This window comes from Osmerus eperlanus, chromosome 26, assembly GCF_963692335.1.
Source record: "Osmerus eperlanus chromosome 26, fOsmEpe2.1, whole genome shotgun sequence".
Taxonomy (NCBI): Eukaryota; Metazoa; Chordata; class Actinopteri; order Osmeriformes; family Osmeridae; genus Osmerus; species Osmerus eperlanus.
Window position 1 is genome coordinate 8124673 of NC_085043.1, and position 19006 is coordinate 8143678.

The window sequence follows — 19006 nt, forward strand, 5'->3', positions numbered from 1 at the left end:
AGACAGCTTATTCAGCTGGGCGGTTGGAAATGCAGTGATCAATCAGAGTATAGGACCGGGAGAGTGATCGGCGATCGGACGCGGGTTGGGGGTGGGTGGGGTGGGGGTGGATAGGGGATGAGAGGTCCGCCGTGTCCCCTGGCCAGAGAGTGGTCGCTGGCGGGCGTAACCAGAGATGTTGCTGCACAACACGCTTCTCTGTTCAAAGGCCTGTTTGTGTTGTTATAGCTTGCTCAGCTGCCCTGAGCAGACAAACAAGCCTCGACCCCCCAGCACACCAAAATATCCCCGGACCCAGAGAGAGACCCTGGACAGCCCCTTAGCAGCTGCCAGGAACACACACGCACACACACACACACAGAGAGAAACAAGTGTCGGTTCGAAAAAGCAGGGTAAAGGCGTTTGCATCAAATTGTAGCAGATTTCATCTTTCTTATATTTTCTGGTAAACGTCTGTTTGAAATGGTCTTTTGGTCACACTTCCAAACGGCTCATGCCCCAGAGTGCTTGTGCCACACATGCAGAGGTTAGGAGGAGGATGAGGACAGGAAGTGGGCTGTGCTCGACTGCGCACACAGACACACTCACATCCCCACTCCCGCAGTTACACCAGCAAGACCTCCTTACGCTCCCCCCTCATACGAATCAAACATTGAAATTATCATCCAAAAAAGCTAATTTTATCCCCTCTCCACCTCTTCCCCTTTTCTGTAACTTTCTCTCTTGCTCCCTCTATCTGTCTCCCTCCCCTCTCTCTCACTCTCTCTCACACTCTCAGTTTATCTCCTTCTGAATCTCTCTCTTTCTCTCTCCCTCCTTTCCCTCCTCGCTCTCCTTTCCCCCCTCCCTCTCTCCCTCTCTCTCTATGTCTTCTCCTCCCTCCCTCTCTCCCTCTCTCTCTCTCTGTCCCTCTCTCTCTCTCTCCCTCTCTCTCTATGTCTTCTCCTCTATCCCCCTCTCTCTCTCTCCTCTCTCCCTCTCCTCCTTCTCCTCGGCTTTTCCGCGTCCCAGCGTGCCTGTATGTAACATCAGTAAAGCTGTCAGCCGGTCCAGCCAAGGTAAACAGCCCAGTGCTAGGTTCAGGGGTGACGGAGGGCTGAGCTGTTTTTCCTAAGGAACCCGGGGACCCCTGGAGGCTCCTGGCTGGGGCCAGGGAGGGGTCGAGGGGGAAGACGATCCCCTCAATTGCCCCCCACACTAACACTCTGGCCAGTCTCTCCCTGCAACTGCATCTGTGTACACAAACCCCTCTCTGCAGGATCCCCTCCGCACGTACACACACTCACTCATTCATTCACTTACAGGCCTTTCTCCCTATCAGCCCGGCGTCGACACAAAAGGCCCAACACACGCATGCGCTTGTGCGCACACGGACACATGCGCGCATTTGTCATGCGCCTTGGTGAATGTCGCAGAGTCGGCTGCGATGCGAGGCGTCCCGTCTGGTTCGGTTCACACGGGCTGATCCTGGTCTGATCTTGTTGTTTGTTGTTTTTCACAGGTAAGCTGCACACTGGGCAGGAGGAGGAAGGTGTTAGAGAGAGAGAGAAAGAGAGAGAGAGAGAGAGAGAGAGAGAGAGAGAGAGGGAGGGAGAGAGAGAGAGAGAGAGAGAGAGAGAGAGAGAGAGAGAGAGAGAGAGAGAGAGAGAGAGAGAGAGAGAGAGAGAGAGAGAGAGAGAGAGAGAGAGAGAGAGAGAGAGAGAGAGAGAGAGAGAGAGAGAGAGAGATTAGATTAGATTCAACTTTATTGTCATTACACAAGTACAGGTACAAGGCAACGAAATGTAGTTTAGGTCTAACCAGAAGTGCAATAGCAGTAAGTGCAGGATATACAGTGTAGTGCAATAAAGTATGGACAGAAGCTATCCTAAAAAAGTGTAAAAGTGCAGTGGAAAGTGATTGCATAGAGAGAGAGAGAGAGAGAGAGAGAGGGGGGGGGGGGGAGATCGAGAGGTAAAGAAAGAGGGGTGAGATAGTTGACAGAGAGATCAAGAGAGGAGAGATCAAGAGAGGAGAGATCGAGAGAGGAGAGATCGAGAGAGGCTGAGGCCGATAGGGGGAGAGGGAGGGGGGAGGAGGGGGGAGGGAGGGAAAGACTGAGATATCACTCACCCAGGAGTGACCCTTCTCAGCCGCAAAGAGCAGCTCCCTCAGAGGCAGCAGAGAGAGGGAGAACATCCAGGGGCTGCAAATCTAGAGGCAGCACTAAAACAACCACAGAGAGAGAGAGAGAGAGAGAGAGAGAGAGAGAGAGAGAGAGAGAGAGAGAGAGAGAGAGAGATACAGAAAGAGAGAGAGATAGATACAGAAAGAGAGATAGAGAGAGATACAGAAAGAGAGAGAGATAGATACAGAAAGAGAGATAGATACAGAAAAAGAGAGAGAGAGATAGATACAGAAAGAGAGATAGAGAGAGATACAGAAAGAGAGAGAGAGAGAGAGAGATACAGAAAGAGAGATAGATACAGAAAGAGAGAGAGATAGATACAGAAAGAGAGATAGAGAGAGATACAGAAAGAGAGAGAGAGAGAGAGAGAGAGAGGGAGAGAGAGAGAGAGAGAGAGAGAGAGAGAGAGAGAGAGAGAGAGAGAGAGAGAGAGGAGAGAGAGAGAGAGAAGAAGAGGGGTGAGAGAGAAAGAAAGAAAGACAGAAAGAGAAGGAGTTGTAGGGGAGTGGCGGAGCAAGGTGGGAACTCGGAGAAGAAAAGGAAGAAAGGGAGCCGAGAGACTGGAAAGAAAGAGTTTACAAGGAGAAGGACTGGGCCTGGCCATGCCAAGAAAAGCATGTTGAATTGAATTAGGGGATAGAGGAAGGGAGCGGTGTGAGGAGGAAGAGGGGGACCATTACCTTCTCCACATCACCCGTTACATCCCCTGAGAGAGTTCAATCTGTTAGAGGGGGGGGGGGGGGGGGGAGAGAGAGAGAGAGAGAGAGAGAGAGAGAGAGAGAGAGAGAGAGAGAGAGAGAGGAGAGAGAGAGAGAGAGAGAGAGAGAGAGAGAGAGAGAGAGATTTTATGGAAAAAGGGATGATGACTTTCAAATATTCCCAAGCCAATGTTGTAGTCATGAGCTTCCCACCTCAACCCAAGAGTAAGCAAGCTTGTCTCCATCTGTTCCTCACACTGAGCCAGAATCACATTTTCTTCCCTGATGTTTGGTCTGGGGTTTCTGGTACGAGTGGTCAGAGAGAGGACGACAGGGGCCCCTCCCTTCTCCACCTGCCCAGGAGCTCAGTTCCTCTTCCTGTTCCTGTTTTAAGCCCTGGACTTCCTGTCCCAGCGCCTCATCAATCCTGCTCCGCCACAATGGTCTGTGACAACACCGTCGCCATGGCCACGCCAGCCAGACGGGCTCTCTGGAGGAGGACAAACAGCCACAGACACACAGCCCCCACCCCCCCACCCACCCAAACACACACACACACCTCCCCTGTCCAGCCATCACCATCCGTCAACCATCACGCTAGCACCCCCTCCTCTCCCCCCCTCTTCCTCCCCACACACACAGCCCACGGACAAACTTCCTGTCCCGACCCAAACACCAGGCCTGCTTTGGAGAAACAGAGAGAGCAGAGTGTAGTTGGAGGAAGATAGGAAAGAGAGTAGCAGTGGAGGGGGACCACCTTGGGTGGAAAAGTGTGTGTTGTCGATCACACACACACACACACACACAGTGGCCAGAGAACTAGGACCATAATAGCAGCCCCGGACTCCATTATCTACCCTGATCCATCAGACTCCACATCTTTAATTTAAGTAATCATTGTTCCCCTAACATTCAAAGATCAATCATGCAGCCTTGTGATGTATCAGTGTGTGTGTGTGTGTGTGTGTGTGTGTGTGTGTGTGTGTGTGTGTGTGTGGCACCACTCTGCATCTGCAGCGTGTAAACACCTCCTCTTAACCTCACTTTCTCTACTTACCCTCCCTCCCTCACTCGTTCAGTCTATCCACCCATCCATTCATCCCTGCCTATGAAATGGCTGGGCATCAATAATGAAAAACATTATGACCCCTTCGCCCCCCCCCCCCCTCACCACCCCCCCCCCCCCCCGCTCCTGTCAGAGGCCCCCTCCACAAAGCTACTCTTGCTGCAATCTCAGGCCACTTCACCTTGCATCAGCCCCTCACAGCTCAAGCCATTGTTTCTCCCTGGCCTCCATTTCTTTATCTGTAACATTTCTCTCTAGTTAAGTAGCATTAAGGGGGTCTTATTAAGAGGTCTTATCATCATTGCCTCTTTTTCACTCTGTTTTAGCTTTGAACTTGCGAATCTTAGCATCGCAACCCTCATTTACCAGGTGTAATGCTCACACACAATTTACCCTCCCCAACTCCATATATTCTTCCTTACAAATAGAAAAGAAATCCTTAGATGTATCTTGAAACTCTCACACACACACACACACACACAAATAATGGTTTTTCATGTGGCGCAGCAGTTATCATTGTTTTATATCAGTGCAAGATCAATACCAGGCTATTTTGTGTGTGGAGGCTTTAGAGATAATACCACAAATGAAGCCCCTCCCACCTCCATCTCCTCCAACTGCAAGACAAATGGTTGACAAGAATATAGTTCGATCAGACATACAAAAACATCAGATATTGATCTGTGTGTGTGTGTGTGTGTGTAAGGGTGGCCTGTACTACAATAACTCACACAGGCGTATAATAAGTTGAGCTGAGTTGTATGAAAATTCCACAAGAATACCATTTCATAAGCTGTTAGAGATGTTTTGTCTGAATGTATTTTATTTGGTATTCCTCCCAGGTGTTGAACCGCATAACAGCAGGGAGAGCAAGACAACACTGAAGATAGAGTGTCATGTGGATCTGCAAGTTTTTCACCTAAGCACATCAGATCTCATCACAAGAGGATTCTGGGTTATTGAGTTATTAATGAGTGTCTCTCTGTTTTGGCTGACCCCCATCCCCTCCTCTCCCCTTTTCTCTCCTCTCATTACCTCACCCAAACGCCTCCCATTGAACCGTGCTAGAGGGGGGAGTTCAGTTGGAAGGGGAAAGGTTCTCGAGCGCGGTGGAACATTAAGAGTCTTGAGTCGCTCCGGAGAACTCAACTTCCCTTTGTGCTGTGTGCGGAGGTTCAGGGTGAGCATGTGCCCCCTGGCCAAGCTGCCATGAGAACATGGGGCTGGGGGGAGGCAGGGAGGGAAGCAGAGAGGGGGAGGCAGGGAGGGAGGGAGGCAGAGAGGCAGAGAGGGGGGAGAGAGGCAGAGAGGGAGGCAGGGAGGGAGGCAGGGAGGGAGGGAGGCAGAGAGGGATGCAGAGAGGGAGGCAGAGAGGGATGCAGAGAGGGAGGCAGAGAGGGATGCAGAGAGGGGGGAGGCAGGGAGGGAGGCAGGGAGGGAGGGAGGCAGAGAGGGAGGCAGAGAGGGATGCAGAGAGGGGGGAGGCAGGGAGGGATGCAGAGAGGGAGGCAGAGAGGGATGCAGAGAGGGGGGAGGCAGGGAGGGAGGCAGGGAGGGAGGGAGGCAGAGAGGGAGGCAGAGAGGGATGCAGAGAGGGGGGAGGCAGGGAGGGAGGGAGGGAGGATCGCTGGGGACTCTAGGCACGGCCCTCTGCAGCAGGGCACCACGGCCCTCTTCACACGAGAGGCAGAGGCTGTCTGGGCCTGCTGCTGAGCTTGTCCCTCACTGTCATGTGACATGGGTTCACGTGGAGACAGGTTTATCAACTGCAGAGGCACTTTCGGGCAGAGCTGACAGCGGTGCACGGCGGCCATCTTTGAGAGGCCGTGGTTGATACAAGTTAAGTCTGTCACAAAGGATGGCTAACGTGTTGCAAATGGTATTGGCCTCAACCACAGTAATCACAAATGTAAGCAGAATGTTTAATTTAAACAATGTATGTACTGCAGCTCCAACCGAACCTCCCTCCCAAACATTATTACATGAAGTTCAACACTGGTATTTATTTATTTTTTCATCCAAATATTATTTTTTACATGGAGAGAGGGCACACTGTAGATTAAAATAGGCCTGTGTGTGTGTGTGTGTGTGTGTGTGTGTGTGTGTGTGTGTGTGTGTGTGTGTGTGTGTGTGTGTGTGTGTGCTTTCTTCCAGACTCAGGTCCATGTTGGTGGCGAGGTGTGGGCGGTCGAGGGCGCTGGAGGAAAGGGGGGCAACCATACGTGGAAACGGAGACGGAGCCGTACTAGGACAGGGTCTCTGAGATAGACATGGACCACTTGGACACTGTGTCCGATCGCGATTCCAGCTGAGAAAACAAAAATACCATGAACACCACAAATCTGAGGGTGTGGAAAATGTGCGGGTCTCGTGAGAGGTCAGATTCCCCGTCGTATCGAATTCAATTTCACAAATTGTATCAAAAATAAATATATAAATAAACACGCAGGGCTGAATGCAGTGGCGCGCTCGACGCGTTTCTCACATGGAACGCGCCTGAACGTTCCGGAAGACCTTATTTGCATGAAAACTAGTCAATCATTTTATCGTAAAGTTGATCGAAAAACATGTGTTTATTGTAACATTTTGCAACGGCAGTCCACGGGCAACTGCGACACAGTAAGCTTCAAGCAGGCGGTAGGTCTGGTCAGCTCTGGTAAAGCGATTAGAGCAGCATTCTAAGGGAACGGGGAGTAGCATAGACAGCGCTCACTTCTCTAAATAAACATTAGTCTTAAAAAGTTTGGCCCCTCGACCTCAGCATGATCGCATTTCACTCTGGATAGTAAACTTCAATTTTATCGTGAGGTTTATCTCTTCTTTCCGAAAACATACTGTTCAAAAATATATTAATTCACACATATAAGCTTCTTATGTTCTATACTTATGTTGAACATTCATACTGAATATAAACCCTTAAAGTGAGTTTGCATTATCGTGGCTAGTAAATGTTAAATATTTGTGTAATAAAAGTAATATATTCTTTATGATTTTAAATCAAAATTGCACTTCAAAAGGCTGAAACAGATATTGGCTATCGCATATTTGCCTACTGTGCAGAAAAATACAAAATTGGTTAAAATAGTGCTATCATTGTGTAATTTCATAAAACACACATCTTAGATGTGGGGTGAATATTATGTGAATATAAGACAATATTTCGCTTTATTGTGAAAAAAGCTATAAGAGGTTATCCCTTTGATGTATAGAATAGCTTATTGTAGATCCAGTAGCTTACACACACTGTAGCCGCAAATAATTGATACCATATTACAATGGTATTTACAATTAAATCGATTCCCAGAACACACAAATGTACATCAGGCGTAATTTTATGTCTGTGCTTAAAATCATGCGTTAAACAGAGTCTTTATACAGTGGGCTCTGGGTACTATACATTCATTTAGCCATTTTCACCCTGGAATAGTCCACATCTGCTGGCGCGTGTGATAAACAGTCTTCCAAAGAAGTATCTAGAATCTCAAGTCAAACCGTGAAGCCAAGATGGGCCCGCTAACTGCCAGTGTCCGACTTCAAACAGATGTGCCTCTCAATCAAAGCCCTATAGCGCGACCGTCACGTGTCAAACCGGCGGCCTATAGGTTACGTTATCGAGCCGCAACTATTCCGAGAAGCCTATTTGGATGAGTAAGGTGGTTGAGAGACCTTATTAGAAACACAAGACTATAACTACATTTATTACACCTTGAGCTCTCAGAGATTTTCAGCGCGGCCCACATACACGACTGATGCACATCATTTGTTTTGTCCGGTAATCAATGCGAAGTTTAATATCCACTGTAATTAATACCCGTGCATTTGTTCTCTGTGTGTGGGATGCCGCCACCGCCCCAGGTGTCAGTTAGCTTGTCACACTTTGTCAAAGTCGATGAGGCGAGCACTTCCAAAGTTAATATTTTGCTTCCAGAGATGAGGGGAGTTCACTGTCTCTGCTGTATTTACACATTCTAAATTAATTAAGCCGAGGATTCCTCTGCCCTCTGCAAAAACACGGGGCGAGCGATTTGAAGTATATAGGGGTCTTGATTTAAGCTACTGAGTCAGTACAGGCCAATGTCTCCTCCACGCCAAGGTTCCAAGGGACCCAGCAAACGCATTCCACCACTATGTGGGCGCGAGAACCTCTCACTGCTCGTCCTACTGTCTCGCACTTGATTATGAAAAACAAAAAACTGGAGCTGTGATTAAGTTCAGTTGAAGGACCTCATGACCTGGTGAACAGTCTCAGACAGAGGAGATGGGCTAAACCTCTAATAGTTTATAATACAGCTTTAAACATTGGTAGGGCGACCTACTCAGTTCAATATAAAGTTTGATGGTAATTTGCAATAAAATCACATTTGTCAAAATGCCTCAATAATATAGCCTATATTGTGCTATAGGGATTCTGCTAAGAATACAAATAAAATAGGCTATCTTGTAATAAAAACATCCATACTACTAATTAGGATCATTATTATTTATTAGTATTGTCATCGTTAGTAGTGTTTTCTTGTTTTGTTATAAAGGTTTCAATTATTATTATTTGAAATATGGATATTTACGTTGCAAGCTTGGTGGTCAACAAACCAAAAGACAAACAGAACCCATGCAGTCCAGCGCGCGCTGTTGTGATGTGCCCAGGAACGTGCTCAGACTCCATGAAATATAGCTCATTACAGTGGGACGGTCAAAAAAATTACACTTACATTAAGTTAGGATTTTTTTTCAGTGCGGTGAGAGCCTAATTGGCCGTCTCAAATAGCAGGGCACGTCTTTAAGCTCTCTCTCGCTCTCTTCCTCTCTCTCCCTCTCTCTCTCTCTCTCTCTCTCTCAAGATATCGGATCTTGCAGTGGGCATCCTCGGGATCCTGATTAAGAAGTCGTTAGTGTCCTTCAAGTCACAACTAGGGACACATTGATTGGCGATACAATTAGCATATCGTTGGAAGTTGGATACGGTTTAAATCTGAACGATTTCATGTAATCCCTGACCACACACTGAGCCAAGTTGAGGTCGTGTTGATTTGTAACAAGGTGACACGCGCACAATGTGAAAGCTGACTGATTTAAGAGGTTAAAAAAGAAAAGCGTCTTTTTCACAAACTTTTTCTGTGACGCTTAAAATTAAAGCTATTAACTTCAAATTGGTGGTCTTATTTAGAGTGTGTTTCATGACATTTAAAGCGATTAAGGCCATTCCACCAATGTATCAAATTCTCCCAAACAACTGGTCTGAACTAACTTTGAAGAGGCCTAAATTAAGACAACCGTTAGGGCCCTTGTTTTGAAATGACGCTCATGTGAAGTCATGTTTTGATTATTTTGTCGTCTTGTTATTAAGTTACTTTGACTCAAAATATTTTCAACGTATTGCTGTGAACAGTGAAAAACACAAAACGACAAAACTCGCCGAGGCATATCCAGTCACTTTGGACCAGAGTATGGGTGGTCCTTGTGTGAGAACCACACTGCATGTAGAAAGAAATGCTAGAGGAATAAACGTACCATTACAAACCCCAAGCTATGATAACCCGATAAGTAGTGCATTACAAATTAAAGGGTGTTTGAAAGATTTGTAACATACAACGACCTCTAATTATCTTTGTATGTTGGCTGTTTCGAAGACGGTTTGGACTGATTTTCAAAGCCAGACTTTTTTTTTTAAACGGGCTGTCTCTAAAACCAATCAAATGTGGGATATTCATGATTTAATGTGCTGTTTGTTGTGTAATTTATATGGTAGCATATTCTTTCATCTTCTACATTTGATATTCAAAAGTAAGAATATTACATGCGAGATCTCACAAAACCAGATTGAGGCGGCCCAGTGAATGCTTGTTGAATGTAGCCTTATTACTGTAAACACCCCAAAGCTGAACGCATTCACACATTTTACGTGAAATTCAAGTTTATAGCCCTTTCTTCGTGTAGGTTACATGTTGGTGCTTCTCCAAACTTAATGTTCAATTAGGCCCTATACTACTCTGCAAAATAATAATACAAATTTAAAAAAATGGGCATACTCACTTACATTTAGGGTGAAGTGCCTTGCCCAAGGACACAACGTCAGTTGGCATGACGGGGGAATCAAACTGGCAATCTTCGGATTACTAGCCCGATTCCCTCACCGCTCAGCCATCTGACTCACTTCATCCACAACGCAATTGAACATGATCAAGCCTTGCATTCGTGAATGTTCATGAGCATTTGCTTAAGGAAATGCTGGAATAGACTAATTGCAAATCATGAAGGGAAATGATTGTAAGCAAAAATGTCTGCATTTTACCATAAAAGACGGGGCCTTTTACTGTGGACAGACACATGCACCCTATCACGAAGACTTGACAAACATCCACGTAATTACATAATTTAACAAACAGATAAGGGACTTGTTGAAATGTATAAACATGATTCGCCTCACAGGGTCTGAGAAAGGGGGGAAAGTGGAGCAGTCAGGCCTCCCACCCAGTATCCCTAATAATCATCTGTCAAAACACCCCGCGAAGTAATTGAACTATCTGCTCACATCTAGTAAATAAAAGAGGCTTTACACCCCGTCTGCTCGGAACATGTGCTTGGGCAACCCTGAAACGGGTCTGTTCTCTGCGCTGTATGATGCGCCCCGCTGTCTCATGCGTCCCGGTACAACACAAATGACATGAAAGCGGACAAAACGAGCGCCTTTTGAGAAGATTTCTTTTGAGAGGCAAATATGTGTGTCATGTCTCACAGGGGACGACTTGCTGTGTGCGCATTCAGATCGTGGGCATAGGGTCCTCGGTGACAACATCAACAAACGGGCAAGAAGCCGCATTATAGTGGATTAGGACCCCGATGAAAAATGCTGCTACAAATTAGCAAAGAAACCCCAAGAGATCCTGGGTATCCATGTAGAACGCTCACATTCAATTAAAGGCCTCCAAACTGCTAAGTTCCCATTCATTTTGGGCCTTTGTAATCTGCCGGAAAATAGCCCTTGAAAAAAACATGAGCCACACAGGGAGATCCCTTAGTCTAATAGTGCCTGGTCAGATATTTCTGCAGACGTAGAATGTTAAATATTTTGTTCACTTCTCTAACAAGATATCAACTAAAATCGGTAACATACCCATTACACAATATAAATAGGCTCTTATTATATAGCCTATGCCAGATTTGACAAGGATGAATTCCCATGACAAAAATAGTTTCCCTAGCCGTTTAAAAAAGTGCTTGAGAGAATCAACTTCAAAGGGAGCTGTCTAAGTTCAAGCTTGACCTACACATGGCCAAAGACTGCAGTTTGACCTTGGGTCAACGCAAGATGAATTAAATAAATAGACGTTCAAAGAAGCCACACGTTTTATAGTGGTGATTGTACATTTTTACAAGATGCCATGGCTTAATATTTGGAGAGATGTCAAATCTAAGGTAGGCCTGAGGGTCATGAAAAAAATAAACAAGTTAACGAAAAGTATTTTCAATTTCACAAACATTTATTATTCTTGCCATTACAACAAAATGACCTATGGACATTTAAGTGTCTCTGTCTAAACACATAACATACGTTTCACAGATGTATCTCAGTGAAATAGATAGGAACGTGAGCACGACAGTTAAACAGAGTGAGAGAGGTACTGAGCTTTACACCAAAACCACATAGGCTACTTGTCCACTAACAACATGAAATTATTTAATCACAAATTCATCACGATACCGCAGGATCGAAGCCTAGTGGAAAAGGTTGTTACCCCTTCTTTGTCTTCATGTGCTTGCTAATATTAAAACCTGAGTTTGCGGTCTCGGTAGCCTATAAACAGTGCTTTATCTCACAACGCACAAAAATATAAAACATTATTAATCATAATAAAATCTCAATTGTAGTTAAGAAAAAAGGAAAAAATCGTCGCAACAAGGTAGGTGATAATTAACTTAGGCTATGTGAATACACGTGTATCTTTTGCTCAAACGGCGGTAGGCCACGAGTCAATGCAGGCCGACAAATATACACGCAGCATTGGATTAGAATCTTTCTGTATTACTTCACGTCTTTTTCATTTATTGTATACATATTTACAAGTCATAAATATACATTTCCTTTCTCAACCAGAAGAAGCATAGAGAAAAGCAACACAAGATCTTCTTTCACAAAGAATATACTTCGCCTACCTTCACATAAGACGACAGAATCGTAACGGTTTTAAAAGATTTTGTTTTTGACATTGTTTTTCTTGCCAGTTTAGAAATGGCAGCTGGTAATATTAGCAGGTTTGCTAGAGAATGTCTGCACCCCAGGTATCATGCTTTCCTGCGAGAGGTTCAAGTGGTTTGAGGCGGAGGCGAGTGCAGGGGTCAACATGGCTAAAATCTGAGCCTGGTTTCCTGCCTGACTGTACGGCGAGGCCGTGGAATTGGCTACACCAATTATATTGTCTATGGAGAAAGAAGGCCGATTTGAAGTGCTGGTGTCCGTCTTCATAGGTGCCAGGCCAGGTAAGGTCGGGCTTAGTTGAGGATAAAATGGCTTTCTCAAATCTGCCCCTAGAAGAGTGGGCAGGGGGTGCGGTGTGGGGAATATTGAGGCTGGTGAAGGAAGTGTACAAGGTGTGTTTTGAAAGGGGAATGCGCCGCCCGGGTGATGCGGATGATAAGGGTTATGTGCGTGAAAGTTCTGCAGTTGAAGGCCGTAGTTGTACCCATAAGGGCCGTATCCGAATCCGGGCAGAAATCCTCCAGCGTCCCTGAGGATCTCATTGGTTTGATGTCTCTTAAAGCGCTTCCTCCTGCGTAAAAAACTCCCATTGTCGAACATGTCGGCGGACTCTGGGTCGAGGGTCCAATAGTTGCCTTTTCCAGGGTTTCCAGGCTCACGTGGTATTTTGACAAAGCAGTCATTCAAAGACAGATTGTGGCGAATTGAATTTTGCCACGCGGGAAATTTCTCTCTGTAGTACGGGAACCTGTTGCTGATAAACTCGCAGATCTCACTGAGAGTGAGGCGTTTCTTGGGACTCTGAAGAATCGCCATAGTTATCAGAGCTATGTAGGAGTAAGGGGGTTTTACGAGTGCGTTTTTGCTGGGCTTGTCTCCTATACTCCCTGCCTCTCCTCCAGCCTGCTCGGAGCTACTGAGTCCAGGAGAGGAAACCCTCTCACTCGCATTCTGAGACAAATTGTCGTCCGAGTCATTGTCCAAGTGGAACTCGTGATGAAGATATTTCCCGTCTTTGCCGACGGAGAGGTCTCCCCCGACCACATCTATGTCCACATCATCGGACAAAGCAGAGCTGTCGGACATATCCGTCCCAAGTGTCATCCTTGGAGAGACGTTTTCTCGTCCCCTCTCACGTTCCGTGTCGAGTCAGCCTTAGCTCCTACGCCTAGTGAACGCAGTGAGTGCCCAAAGCACTCTCCAGCTCCTTCGAACACCACACCAGACTTTTGTTTACCTCCAAATGCAGCATGGAAACATTACTGTCTATTATAAAAGAGAAGAAAAACGCTTTGACCTGTTGAAGGCTCCAAAGCTGGTAGGGCTGAAGACTCTCAACGAGGAAAGAAATTCTTCTGAATTCAAGCGCAGAAATGACTTCGAGCGGTCAGTTATAAATCTTTCCCACAACACCAGTAACTCTGCCTCTCTACTCTGCTCTCTTTTCCATTATGTATTCGTGTTTAAGGTCACCCACATACTTCAGAATATCTTTATGAACATCTTTACGCACGGGCACGGCGCAAGTATCCTCTGAGAGACTCATACTACCCCCCTTCATTGCTCTCAAAAGCTATTTATTCAGACATGGATATCACGTGGTCTCCGTGTCACTGTAACCAGGAACTGTCGGAGGTGAGGGAAGAGCTGCAGGGGAAGTAAAGGTAGACGAGGGGTGGAGATGGTAAGTCTGCCATACCTTGTCATTTATGTTACTGTCCAATAATCTGAAATGTGATCAGTGCATTTTTGGATGCAGGTTAGCAATATGGTATAAATCTGATTACTAATTGTTTAAGGTTACAACACAGACTTTATTGATTAAATGTGTGTACCGATAAATGCATGTAAGCAGAGCCGTGCTGAGGAAATTAATTTTAAGGCCTGGAGCGTTTTAAATTGAAATTCACAAGTATTCCATAAACTGAATCATAATCAATTTTAAATCCTAAGATTATTTTTTTATCCACTGTTTTGTTTATTAGTGTCATTAAGGACTAGATTTTATACAATCAAAACCAAAAAAGTTTCAGTAAAAAGTTGACGATTTGTTACAAAAACGAATGTAACTAAACAACATAAATAAACGATATAGCCTAATTATAATAAAGATAACAATAATATCTACAATAATAATACAATGTATTACCAGTAAGTGTTATGGTGTTGTTTTGGTTAACATATTAAAATTAAAATATAAAGAATTTCTTATGAACACAGTGCGATTTTATTACAAAAAGGACAGTCCACTCGGATGTACATTACAAGCATTTTCCAAATATTTCATGCTTCGAAACAGAATGAGATAGCACCAATTGGAATTCCCCTTTGACAGAAGTTGCATATCACTTCTCACGGGGTTCATGTTTTACTAGTTAATAATTCAAAACATTATCCACCTACATTTTTTACATAATTCGCATGTAGAAAAACACACATGCATTCCGCTGCAACCTGCTCTAATTAATCTTAGTCAGTAGCGGATGACACGGGATGCATAATGTTCACGGGAGAATGTGACACGACAGGCGGGGAGCAGTATTTGCATTCCTTTTCATTATACAGAGGAAAGATGGCGTTATTGCAATACATCTACATCATCACCTCATTCGTCTCTGTACTGAATAACCATCTTCCAATCCACAGTTCTGCCTTACCCCCAAATTACGAATAGGCTCATGTAAACAGGGAAATACCTACAGGCCTGTAAAATGCACTCTCCAAACACACACAAAGCAAACCAAGTCTTTTTGTCATCTATTTTCTGAGGGTTAGGGTCAATTTATATTGTCTTTGTTTTTCTTGTAATATTAATTTGTTTTATTATAATAACATGTAATACCCTTACTTCCTAAAACAATACTGTTCTATAAGACCAGTGATGTGTTTATAATTATAGTATAATTAATATATAATGATATATAATTATTCTTCATTCACTGATAATGTCTGATTGTTCTTGTCAAGATTATCTCCAAATGGTTGAGTAATAAATAGTATCTTTGCTCTAACGGACGTTGTCTGACAGTATGATGCTCACGCGGGTTATTAAAGTTCATTAAAAAAAAGTGGGCCATAGGCTGGCAGTGGACAAAGTGTTGTGTGTCGATCCTAGGGTTTATTCGATATGAACAGGCCACTGTCTGGGCTGAGTCAGCCCTCTACCCCGTGCCTTCATCCCCGGGTCGAACCGTCAGCTGCAGCGGCGACATTACTCACATCCCTGTTCACAGCAGCTGCGAGGGAGAGTGGCTCCCTCGCTTACATTATCCAGCCACATTTTCCAGGTCGAAATGTTTGAAATGTCATACTGGAGAAAATGTGGCCAGTAGTAACAAACACTCTTGCTTGCAGACAGGGTTAAGCGTCAGTAAGCTTACGTGGCTAATCTGAGGCGTAAATGAACCATGAAACGATAATTGAGATGAGAACTAATTGAATGGCATGCCTTGAGTCGATGATATTAGTCATTTATCAATCCTATAATTAAGTAAGTACGCTATTTGCGGTTTTCCCTTTCGTCTATCTAATTAGGGTACCAAGAGAACTAGGCCTGTTTTTCGTTGCTTAAAGATTGGACATTTAACGAACCAAACCATGACATGGAATTTTATTGTAAACTAAAAGACTGCTACATCAATACAATCCTGTAGTGAACATCTAATGACAATCATTAGACATCAACATAATCCTTTCCTAACACTTTCTTGTACGTTTGCACATTAATCGAATCTAGCCTGAACATGCAACTAATATGACCACGAGGTCAGTCGGTAACGGATAGAGGTTGACGTATATAGCCTAATGACTTTTAGTGGTTCGAGCTCCTCGCCCACCTCCCACCTGCGGTCGTCGGTGTTGTAGCGCCCTCTCCTGGATGGCGGAGAAAAATCAGACAGGATGACTGATTTAGGAGGAGGAAAATTGACTGTTTCTCATAATCCCCAAAACTACTAATGGAAGTCGTTATTCACTAATACTAACATTAACAACTAAACCCAATATCAATCAGTCGTGAAATTAAAACTCAATATCGCTATTTGACAGTTAATTTCCCGGAAGAAAGACAGCCAATGACATAGGCTATTTATGGTTGTTTACGTAATCGTATGCTGTAATAAAGGGATATGTTTCCACGCGCCTACATGATCCACACCTCCACCTAGTGGAACGAAGCGGATCCGTGTAGCCTAATGACAGTGGAACAGGGGATGTAATTTGACTCAGACAAACGGAGAAGACAAAACACACAAAAACAGCATAACTCGAAATAATACGTTTCTTCTGTCAATGTGATCATGTATTATTCTCACTAACCGTTTGTTTTATTAAGTTCCCATTTCAGTTTCAGAGTCCATCTGTCTCAATTGATTGAATTCGTTCGATTCTGAGATAGTCATGTGACACACAAGCCTCAGCCCTCTGTATGGAGCTTGGCAGGTGTCTTCTGTTGTCAAATTCAGAAGGACAGGAGGGTCACTAAGTAAGCAGAAAACAGTGTTGCATGTGCTTTCGACATGTACGGATAATACATGTCAGGCCTGTTTTGAAAAGGCTGGGAAAAGGGAATGCTGTGTTTCTTAGTGAACAAAAATGTGGTACGACTATGGAGTTAAAGTAGAGGGCCAGTCTGTTGCATGCGAGATAAAGCATAGGCTGCAAATTGTATTGGCAATTGATTTTTATTTTCACCAGGGAATGTGATGTTTGGCTTCTCAAAAAATGGAATCTCTGGACTATTAAAAACGATATGGTCTAATACTTCACAACTTTCAAAACTACATACAAACATGACTTTATTGTGATGATTAGATTGAAATGCTTCTGAATAATACAACCCATTCTTCCATCACTGTCACATAGTAAAATGTTCTGTAGACCGGTGGAATCCGTACAGTCCATATATAGCAGGCGGATGAAGGACTTTAGACTGAATGAAAACTAAATTGTGCAAACAATTTAGGAGAACACAATGTTTATTCAAAATGTATTTATTGGGCCTGTAAAAAGTTGCCTACAATATTTAATTATGCATGTAGGCTATGCAAAATTAATTCAAAAACAACAGCAACAAACAAAATATTTACATTGCACAGTGTACTGTTGGCCTAGTGTTGGAAAGCTGTAGGTTCAGTATGCTATTAGCCAGGCTACAAATTAAAGTTGTTTTTAGTGACGGAATCCTGGAACAAAAATTAACACAGGTAATAGGCTGAATTAAAACAACTAAAACTTGTAACTGACCAAACAAAACGAACCAAAGCACAGAGATAATGGAATGTAGTTGCATTTTAAACAGTGAAACTGGTTTCAGATGGATTTGAGACTATTCGTGTTTGGTTTTCACATGTATCGCTCTAGTCCTGACGCAAAGTTGGCTTGTCTCATGTATGAGTTGTTGTAAGAGTTCATCGGACTGGACAGACCCAGAAGTTGGTCCGAATGTTCGGCGCAAGACCCCGAGCGCACAGCCGGCAGAGGCAACCGGTTTCCTGCACAGTACACCTGAGAGTTACCTGGAGAAAAACTGGACTGCGCCATAGAGGGGAGGTGGGGAGGGGAGGCCGAGGAGGGGTACGGATATCCAGAGGTGAGGTTCGAGGGGAGAGACCCACTGCCCCTGCTCAGTACATTTGCTGAGGGGTTCATTTGCGTCTGGAAGCAAGCAGATGGGTCGGTACCGGTGACCGAGCAGCTTGCAGACATGGCTCCCAAGTCTCCGCTCCCCAACCCCAGAGCCTGCGGATTGAGCTCGCCGCCAGGGCCGCCTTGCATCACCGACTGCTGGCTGATAATGTTATCGATGCTGAACATCCGTGGCTGTCCTTGCGCGACCCCGGCTGAGGTCTGGTAATGATGCAGCATGGCGGGGTGAGGGGACCCTGCAAGCTGGGAGCCGTAGCTTGATCCTATTCCAGGATACAGCGTGTTGGGGTATGAAGGCCTGCCCATTGGGGTCGGGGTAAAAGCACTGGAGCTCTGCATGTACCCGGGGTAGGTGCTCACATCAGTGCGCTTGAATCGTTTTCTTCTGCGCAGGAAACTGCCGTTATCGAACATGTCTTCAGCAGCTGGGTCCAGTGTCCAATAGTTGCCCTTACCAGGCCTCCCGGGCTCCCTAGGAATCTTGACGAAACAGTCATTTAGTGTAAGGTTGTGGCGTATCGAATTTTGCCATTTCTTGGAATTTTCTCGGTAAAATGGAAAACGTTCCATGATGAACTTATAAATACCACCGAGCGTCAACTTTCTTTCGGGCGAGTTAGCAATTGCCATGGCAATGAGAGCGATATAGCTGTACGGCGGTTTCCCTCTCTGGACAGGCCTCTTTCTCCGGCGGCTCCCCGTCGGCAGGTGCTCCTCCGTTTGACCCAGAGCGGCCCCCTCTTCCCTGTCCGTGTTCGGACTGCTTCCCCGAGGCTCGGACTTGATCAAAACCCCGTCTTTTGTCCGGGGCTGTAGCATCAACGGAGGTGGAGGTAAGGGAGAGTCCAAACTCACATTGGGAGACATGACAACAGGACTGGCCGCCTCGGCCGGAGAGAGCTGAGACTCTGCCGTCATGTTACACATGCCCGAGAAGTAAGAATAATTAGCAAGATTCATAAAAAAAATAACGTGTTAACTATGCTTAAAAAAAAAAAGTTATATGTATATATATTGAATGGCACCTGGATATTTGCAGGCACCTTGACGTGACAAGCTCTGTTTGGGGATTGTATCAATTCCCTCCCTCAACAAATCAGTATACTAGCCTTGTCATCAAAGCACCGTTCCTCTGCCCAGGTGTAAGTGGCGTGGACAGCTTTATAAGCCGCGGAGCAAATGACGACACAAGAATGACGATGGAAGCGGCGGGGGTCTCAGTACCCGGCATATAA

General features: G+C 45.0%; 2 protein-coding genes across 2 annotated transcripts; both read right to left on the reverse strand.

The window, feature by feature from the left end:
* Positions 1-11397: 11397 nt before the first annotated feature.
* foxd2 (forkhead box D2) lies at positions 11398-13665 on the reverse strand. Its single transcript, XM_062452829.1, has one exon. The coding sequence runs from the start codon at positions 13227-13229 to the stop codon at positions 12153-12155; it is 1077 nt and encodes a 358-aa protein (XP_062308813.1). The 5' UTR covers positions 13230-13665; the 3' UTR covers positions 11398-12152.
* A 3478-nt stretch (positions 13666-17143) lies between these two features.
* On the reverse strand, positions 17144-18731 carry foxe3 (forkhead box E3). The gene has a single exon (XM_062452642.1). The coding sequence runs from the start codon at positions 18729-18731 to the stop codon at positions 17469-17471; it is 1263 nt and encodes a 420-aa protein (XP_062308626.1). The 3' UTR covers positions 17144-17468.
* Positions 18732-19006: the final 275 nt, after the last annotated feature.

Coding starts and splice junctions, on each gene's coding strand:
- foxd2 (XM_062452829.1), bottom strand. CDS start 13,229: ATGACACTTGGGACGGATATGTCCGACAGCTCTGCTTTGTCCGATGAT.
- foxe3 (XM_062452642.1), bottom strand. CDS start 18,731: ATGAATCTTGCTAATTATTCTTACTTCTCGGGCATGTGTAACATGACG.